This window comes from Nothobranchius furzeri, chromosome 3, assembly GCF_043380555.1.
Source record: "Nothobranchius furzeri strain GRZ-AD chromosome 3, NfurGRZ-RIMD1, whole genome shotgun sequence".
Taxonomy (NCBI): Eukaryota; Metazoa; Chordata; class Actinopteri; order Cyprinodontiformes; family Nothobranchiidae; genus Nothobranchius; species Nothobranchius furzeri.
This window is the reverse complement of record NC_091743.1, coordinates 74910217-74918862: the sequence shown is the minus strand read 5'-3', so window position 1 is coordinate 74918862 and position 8646 is coordinate 74910217. Positions and strand designations below refer to the sequence as shown.

Below are 8646 nucleotides of genomic sequence, written 5' to 3'. Positions count from 1 at the left end.
TGTGGAAAGAGGGGGGACTAATCATATGCCCTGGCTACTTGGCCATGGGGACGTCCCTTTGGCTGACTGGTTAGAGCATGTGACTCTCATCCGGGAGTCTGGGGATAGGATCCCACCCGAGCCCTTGCTTCTCCACCTCGCCACACATACAGTAAGGTCCATAAATATTGGAACATCGACACAATGCTAACATCTTTGGCTCTATACACCACCACAATGGATATCAAATGAAACGAACAAGATGTGTTTTAACTGCAGACTGTCAGCTTTTATTTGTGGGTATTTACATCCAAATCAGGTGAACGGTGTAGGAATTACAAGTTTGCATATGTGCCTCCCACTTGTTAAGGGACCAAAAGTAATGGGACAGAATAAGAACCATAAATAAAACTTATACATTTCAATACATGGTTGCAAATCCTTTGCAGTCAATTACAGCCTGAAGTCTGGAACACATAGATATCATCAGATGTTGGGTTTCATCCCTGGTGATGCTCTGCCAGGCCTCTACTGCAACAGTCTTCAGTTCCTGCTTGTTCCTGGGGCATTTTCCCTTCAGTTTTGTCTTCAGCAAGTGAAATGCATGATCAATCAGATGCAGGTCAGGTGACTGACTTGGCCATTGCAAAACAGTCCACTTCTTTCCCTTCAAAAACTCTTTGGTTGCTTTTGCAGTATGCTTTGAATCATTGTCCATCTGCACTGTGAAGTGCCGTTCAATGAGTTCTGAGGCATTTGGCTGCATATGAGTAGATAATGTTGCCCGAAACACTCGAGAATTCATCGTGCTGCATTTGTCAGCAGTCAAATCATCAATACAAGAGAACCAGTTCCATTGGCAGCCGTACATGTCCACGCCATGACACTTCCAGCACCACGCTTCACTGATGAGGTGGTATGCTTGGGAGCATGAGCAGTTCCTTTCCGTCTCCATACTCTTGTCTTCCCATCACTCTAGTACAAGTTGATCTTGGTCTCATCTGTCCATAGGATGTTGTTCCAGAACTGTGAAAGCTTACAAGCTCTTCACTAGCTCCCGATCACTTACAGGATTCAATTTAAAATGCTACTGATCTGTTTTAAGGCACAACACAATTTGGCCCCTCCTTATCTGTCGGAACTTTTAAACACTCATGTCCCCAAACGAAACCTCCGATCATCCTCTCTACATCGAATATCTGTTCCCAAGTCTAGGCTGAAGTCCAGAGGCGACAGAACTTTTTCTGTGGCCGCTCCCAAGCTCTGGAACAGCCTTCTTCTACAGATTAGGTCTGCTAACAGCCTTTCTGCTTTTAATTCTCTTTTAAAACCCTACCTTTTTACCCTTGTGTCATGTTGGGAATATGTTTTACCCAGGACATGAAAGAATCACAGACAGAAACGAGGGTAAGTAAATAACAAATAATATTTATTAAGAATGGTGCATAACTAAAAGCGCTGCTCCAGACGGGAACAGGAGGGACCGAGATCTAAAACAGGAAAGCAAACAGGTGTTAGGACAACAAAACCCTAGAACCAGAGAACCAAAACTGGAATTGTTTGGAGAGCTATTCTTACTGGTGATGATCGGTCTTGGTGAGGCAGGGCTGTGTCTTTGGGGGCCAGGTGGGGACAGACAAGCAGCTGAGAATGAGGATCCAGGACGGGATGAGGAAACAGGTTGCGAGGCACAGTGAGGCAGGTTATGATGCAGGTCCGGAGGCTGGTGGTTAGGCAGGCTGGGAAGCGGACAGGACGACAGGCGGGCGGCGGAGAGAGAGGAGACCAGGGGGACGGTGAGCAACGTGATGTTGGATTAACAACTCCAGATGGCGGTGGGTGATTCCTGTGAACAGACGAGCAGGAACCTTCAGGACTCAGTAGATCAGGGCTGAACTGGAACGGGCAGACAAAGTTAAAACAGAACATCAAACTAGACTGCGACTGGCTAGTGTTTACCCAAGATGTGAGTATCAACCGGCACTGGAGTTGTGTCACACCGCTCCTTAAGTACCCCTGGCCCTCTGATCAGGGAGATGAGGAACAGCTGGCTCTCCGACACGCCCACCTGTTAACACAGACACTGGGACAACTGCAGTGTATTGAGTGAAATGAATTGTGAGCAGGGCAGGCCATGACAGTACCCCCCCTTCAAGGGACGCCACCTGGCAGCCTAGCAGAGGAGGCGGAGGCGGAGGAGGAGGCAGAACAGGAAGCCTCGAAGTCCCGGATGAGGGAGACGTCGTCTATCCAGGACCCCTGGACCCATTGACGGTGATCAGGGCCATACCCCTCCCAGTCCACAAGGAACTGGTGACCACGACCATGTGGCCGGACATCCAAGATGCGGTGGACCCAGTAGCCGAGACCACCATCAGCAAGGCGGACCGGCAGAGGAGGGTTGGCAGGAGGACACAGGGAGCTGGAGACAACGGGTTTGAGCAACGAGACATGAAACACAGGGTGTACCTTCATAGACAGGGGTAAGGTCAGGCGGACAGAGACATGACTGAGGACAGCGGCGATGGGGAAAGGACCAAGGTCACGGGGAGAGAACTTCCTGGAGGAGTCCCGGAGCTTGATATCACAGGAAGTCTCCTGGGCTGTAGGCAGGGGCTGGACACCGCTGACAATCTGCAATCCTGTGATTACCATCCGCCGTACATTGTAGAGCCGTACGGGTTTGATTCCAGGTGCGTCTGGCCCTGCGGAGGAACTGAGGCACAGTGATGGGAGAAGCAGAGTCCAAGGGAAACAGAGGGGGCTGGTACCCCAGGGAGATCTCAAACGGGGACTGACCTGTGGAGGAGGAGGTGTGGGAGTTGTGTGCGTACTCCATCCATGGCAACTGTGAACTCCAACTGGAAGGGTTGGAGGAGCAGACGCACCTGAGCATAGCCTCAAGCTCCTGGTTTAGGTTTTCACACTGGCCGTTTGTTTGCGGATGAAAACCTGAGGTGAGAGAGACCTGGGCCCCTAGGTGGGTGGCGAACTCAGTCCAGACGCGGGCTATGAATTGAGGTCCTCTCTCTGAGAGGATCTCGGAAGGGATGCCGTGCAATCGAAAAACAAGTTTGATAAGGAGATTAGCGGTTTCTGCAGATGAAGGAAGGGATTTTAATGGGACCAGATGACAGGCTTTGGAGAAGCGGTCAACTACAGTGAGTATGATAGTAAAGCCCTTAGAGGGAGGTAGACCAGTCACAAAATCTAGGGCTATGTGAGACCAGGGGCAAGGAGGTACCGGCAAGAGTTGGAGAAGACCTTGAGGGGCTTGGTTGCTACTTTTCGACCTGGCACAGACTTGACAGGCGCTAATGCATTCCTTCACATCTTTACACATTGAAGGCCACCAAAAGGTTCTACAAATGAGAGCTAAGGTTCTGCCAAGGCCGGGGTGAATGGAAAATCTAGCAGTGTGTGCCCAGTGGATTAGGGAGCTGCGAGTGCTGGAAGGAACATTTGTTTTATGTGGGAGACCGGTACCTGGGTCTGGTTCCAAACGTTGGGCTTCCAGTACCTTATTGGTGATGTCCCAAGCTATGGAGCTGACAATGCAGGAGGCTGGTAGGATGGTAGTGGGTTCGGTGTCTTTGTCAGAAGCGTGCTGTCGGGAAAAGGCATCGGGTTTGACATTCTTGGAGCCAGGTCTGAAAGAGATAACAAAGGTGAATCGGGAGAAAAACAACGACCAGCGGGACTGACGAGGATTTAGTCTTTTAGCCTCCTTTAAATATGCAAGATTCTTGTGATGTGTCCAGATTACTATTGGATGTTCTGCACCCTCCAGCCAGTGACGCCACTCCTCCAAAGCCAGCTTAACGGCCAGAAGTTCCCGGTCTCCCACGTTGTAATTCTGCTCTGCAGACGAAAGACAACGGGAGAAAAAGGCGCAGGGATGGAGATGCTGATCTGTGGGAGAGACTTGGGAGAGTACAGCACCCACTCCAGTATCAGATGCATCAACCTCTCGAGTGAACTGCAGAGAGGTGTCTGGGCATGTGAGAATGGGTGCCTGGGTGAAACTGGTCTTGAGGATGTTGAAGGCTTGGTCGGCCTCCGGGGACCACAGAAACGGAACCTTGACTGAGGCGAGTCGAGTGAGGGGTGTCGCTATCTGACTGTAGTTCCTGATAAAACGTCGATAGAAATTTGCAAAACCCAAAAACCTTTGTAGTTGCTTACATGTTTCAGGGGTTGGCCATGTCCAAACTGCCTCGATCTTATCAGGGTCTGTCTTCAGCTGACCACTCTCCAGGACAAAACCCAAGAACTTGACGGACAAGACGTGAAACTCACATTTTTCAGCTTTGACATACAGGTGGTTCTCGAGGCATCATTGAAGCACAGCTCGGACATGTTGGCAGTGTTGTGTGAGGGACCTGGAAAAAATCAAAATATAGTCCAAATAAACCGTGACAAATTTTTTTATGTGGTCACCCAGGACAGAGTTCACCAGGGACTGGAAGACTGCGGTGGAATTAGTGAGTCCAAACTACATAAACAGGTATTCGTAATGTCCAAGATTGGTCTTGAAAGCCGTTTTCCATTCGTCCCCCTCCCGGATTCTCATGAGGTGGTAAGTGTTGTGCAGGTCCAACTTGGTAAAGACAGAGGCATTGTAAGCAGAGGTAGAGGGTACTTGCTTTTGATAGTGATCTGGTTCAGTCCACGATAGTCGATGCAGGGACGCAGGGATCCATCCTTCTTTGACACAAAAAAGAATCCCGCACCCAGGAGGGACGTGGAAGGCCTTGTAATACCGGCAGACAGGGACTCAGAAATGTATTTAGCCATACTGTATTGTTCTGGTTTGGACAGGTTGTATAGGCGGCTTGAGGGTACAACTGCTGGCGGAAATGATTCTTCCAAAGGGGTGGATGTTTGGCTGGTTGATTCTGTCATGTTGGGAATATGTTTTACCCAGGACATGAAAGAATCACAGATGGAAATGAGGGTAAGTAAATAACAAATAATATTTATTAAGAATGGTGCATAACTAAAAGCGCTGCTCCAGACGGGAACAGGGGGGACCAAGATCTAAAACAGGAAAGCAAACAGGTGTTAGGACAACAAAACCCTAGAACCAGAGAACCAAAACTGGAATTGTTTGGAGAGCTATTCTTACTGGTGATGATCGGTCTTGGTGAGGCAGGGCTGTGTCTTTGGGGGCCAGGTGGGGACAGACAAGCAGCTGAGAATGAGGACCCAGGACGGGATGAGGAAACAGGTTGCGAGGCACAGTGAGGCAGGTTATGATGCAGGTCCGGAGGCTGGTGGTTAGGCAGGCTGGGAAGCGGACAGGACGACAGGCGGGCGGCGGAGAGAGAGGAGACCAGGGGGACGGTGAGCAACGTGATGTTGGATTAACAACTCCAGATGGCGGTGGGTGATTCCTGTGAACAGACGAGCAGGAACCTTCAGGACTCAGTAGATCAGGGCTGAACTGGAACGGGCAGACAAAGTTAAAACAGAACATCAAACTAGACTGCGACTGGCTAGTGTTTACCCAAGATGCGAGTATCAACCGGCACTGGAATTGTGTCACACGGCTCCTTAAGTACCCCTGGCCCTCTGATCAGGGAGATGAGGAACAGCTGGCTCTCTGACACGCCCACCTGTTAACACAGAAACTGGGACAACTGCAGTGTATTGAGTGAAATGAATAGTGAGCAGGGCAGACCTTGACACCTTGCTTTTGTAGCGTAATGGTTTATGGCTCTTTTAGGAAAGATGAACCATCCTACATAATAATCTGGAATATTAATTTTAATAAAATTAATAACCAAATTTATAGAGATAAGAAGACTCAAAGGTTGTTTTCATCGATAAACTGACGATCATATCTGTTTGTCTGTGTTTCATTTCAATGAAAAGACAAGTTTGAAATTAAAGAGTTTAATTCTTCAATTTAAACTAATGATTTGAAATGACAATCATAGGAAACATAATCAACATTGGCAACCTTGTTGGACAATCTTTAACAGATGATATTTTAAGCTTGCACAAATAGACCTTGTGTTGGATGTGCCAAGATTGAGGATGATGTAATTATGAATGCGTGCATGCAGGTGTCTGAGATTGCTTCAGGGAGAGAAAAGGTGATCTGAGTGAAAAATGATGCTTTGAATTAAACATTAGTTTTTATTAGGAAAAACAGCATCAAAACGCTATCTATCGTGTTCTCCCTCACCGACTCAGGACCCCCTTTAGATCCGGACCCAGGAGGATGTGTTATCCAGAAGACACCTGGCTGGCAGAGAAGACGAAGGTGTGTGGCGGTCCAGTCCCGGGTTGACCTCGGTACACGTTGCTGAAGCGTTTAGCAGATGCGCTTTCTCAAGTTTAAATTAACTCAGAAATCAAAGACTCTGGGACGAGTCTGCGTAAGCTGGTTGCATTTCAGCTATTCTGTCTGGCTTGACAGAAATAGCGTGGGGGAGAGAAAAGAGCCAGCAGGGCTCCTTTCCCCGTGGTGTTCGTTCCACACGTCCGCTCTCTTTCGTTCTCTCTCTTGAACTGAACTGAACTTACCAAAACCACTTCTCTTCCCAAAGCAAACTTGTTGTGCGTCAGAGCAAATGTGTTTTGGAGTTACTGTGAATCCAGACCTGTGTGAGCGAGTGTGAAGGTCATCGCTAAACATCTTTAAAATATTATTTAATTAATTATACTGATTCATTATAGTTCATTATGATTACCCAAAGCATAATAATCATTCATTTGATTAAAATACATTTATAATGAGCAAAGTGATCAAATGATTATTTAACTTTAATAATGAAGAAAGTTTAAGACTTTGTTATGACTAGGGTGTGTGAGAAGTCCTTCCTCTGAAGACCAGGTGTCCGATGTTGTGAAATTCTTCAGACTTGCTGTCGGCTCAGGTCTTAATCTGTGGGTGAAAGTTGCTGCGTGACCCAGCTCTGACCCAGCCGGGCAAATACAACCTTTGGCACAGAAAACCCCATACTTCCTCACGTTACACTTTTAACTGATTTTATCGTTAAGTGATTTTAGGGTCTACCGGATGGTTCTCAGTGTTTTATCATTTTATTTTTTACTGCTTGTCTGTGTACAGCACTTTGTGCAGTCTCTGATTGTTGGAAATGTGCTGACATTGACATTTTTTAGATGTTTTTTGGCCAACTCTAATCTGGCCTTCCTGTTTTTGGGGCTCACCAATGGTTTACATCTTGTGGTGAACCCTCTGTATTCACACTGGTGGAATCTTCTCTTGATTGTTGACTTTGACACAGATACACCTACTGTTGTGAAGGGTATTTTCTTCACCAGGGAAAGGATTCTTCGGTCATCCACCACAGTTGTTTTCCCTGGTCTTCCGTGTCTTTTGGCGTTGCTGAGCTCACCGGTGTGTTCCTTCTTTTTGAGAATGTTCCAAACTGTTGTTTTGGCCATGCCTAATGTTTTTGCTTTCTCTCTGATAGGTTTCTTTAGTTTTTTCAGCCTAATGATGGCTTGCTTCACTGATAGTGACAGCTCTTTGGATCTCATCTTGACAGTTGACAGCAACCGATTCCAAATGCAAATAGCACACTTGAAATGAACTCTGGACCTTTTATCTGCCCATTGTAATTGGGATAATGAGGGAATAACACACACCTGGCCATGGAACAGCTGAAAAGCCAATTGTTCCATTACTTTTGGTCTCTTAACAAGTGGGAGGCACATACGCAAACTGTTGTAATTCCTACACCGTTCACCTGATTTGGATGTAAATACCCTCAAATAAAAGCTGACAGTCTGCAGTTAAAGCACATCTTGTTCATTTCATTTGATATCCATTGTGGTGGTGTATAGAGCCAAAGATGTTAGCATTGTGTCGATGTCCCAATATTTATGGACCTGACTGTACATTACACACTCACGTATGTAGCAACAGAACGCCACTGGTGTGAGAGGTACGCAGCGCAATAACATCAAAGGCGAAACAGCCAACTGCTACCACTTCAACTTTAGGCCAAACCACCAGAGTCCCAAAAAACAAAAAACACTTTTTAAAGGATCTTTCATGGCGGTGAAAACGAAGAGTCGGAGTACCCGGCCCGGAGGGTTACCGGGGTCCCACCCTGGAGCCAGGCCTGGGGTTGGGGCCCGTGAGCGAGCGCCTGGTGGCCGGGCTTTCGCCCATGGGGCCCGGCCGGGCCCAGCCCGAACCGGATACATGGGCTCGTCCAACTGTGGACCCACCACCTGCAGGAGGAACATGAAGGGTCCGGTGCAATGTGAATCGGGTGGCAGACCAAGGCGGGAGCCTTGGCGGTCCAATCCCCGGACAAGAAAACTAGTTTTTGGGACATGGAACGTCACCTCGCTGGCGGGGAAGGAGCCGGAGCTTGTGGCAGAGGTTGAGCGGTACCGGCTAGATATAGTCGGACTCACCTCGACACATTGCATTGGCTCTGGAACCCGAGACCTGGAGAGGGGTTGGACACTCTACTTTGCTGGAGTTGCTCCGGGTGAGAGGCGGAGGGCTGGGGTTGGCTTTTTGTTAGCCCCGAGACTCTCTGCCTGTGTGTTGGGGTTTACCCCGGGGGACAAGAGGGTAGCTTCCTTGCGCCTTCGGGTCGGGGAACGGGTCCTGACTGTTGTTTGTGCTTATGGGCCAAATATCAGTTCAGAGTACCCACCCTTTTTGGAGTCCCT

The 8646-nt window shown here is 48.2% G+C and overlaps 1 protein-coding gene and 1 long non-coding RNA gene across 2 annotated transcripts; both read right to left on the bottom strand.

The window, feature by feature from the left end:
- Positions 1–1406: 1406 nt before the first annotated feature.
- Positions 1407–2026, bottom strand: LOC139069001 (uncharacterized). Its single transcript, XR_011520230.1, has 3 exons — positions 1939–2026; positions 1558–1825; positions 1407–1469 (listed from the first exon to the last, which is right to left on the bottom strand). It is a non-coding gene; the product is annotated as an uncharacterized lncRNA (long non-coding RNA).
- Positions 2027–4293: 2267 nt separating this feature from the next.
- LOC139069000 (uncharacterized) lies at positions 4294–6006 on the bottom strand. The gene is made up of 2 exons (XM_070549949.1): positions 5108–6006; positions 4294–5019 (listed from the first exon to the last, which is right to left on the bottom strand). Exons 1-2 carry the CDS (start codon positions 5456–5458, stop codon positions 4549–4551), a joined length of 822 nt encoding a protein of 273 aa, XP_070406050.1. The 5' UTR covers positions 5459–6006; the 3' UTR covers positions 4294–4548.
- Positions 6007–8646: the final 2640 nt, after the last annotated feature.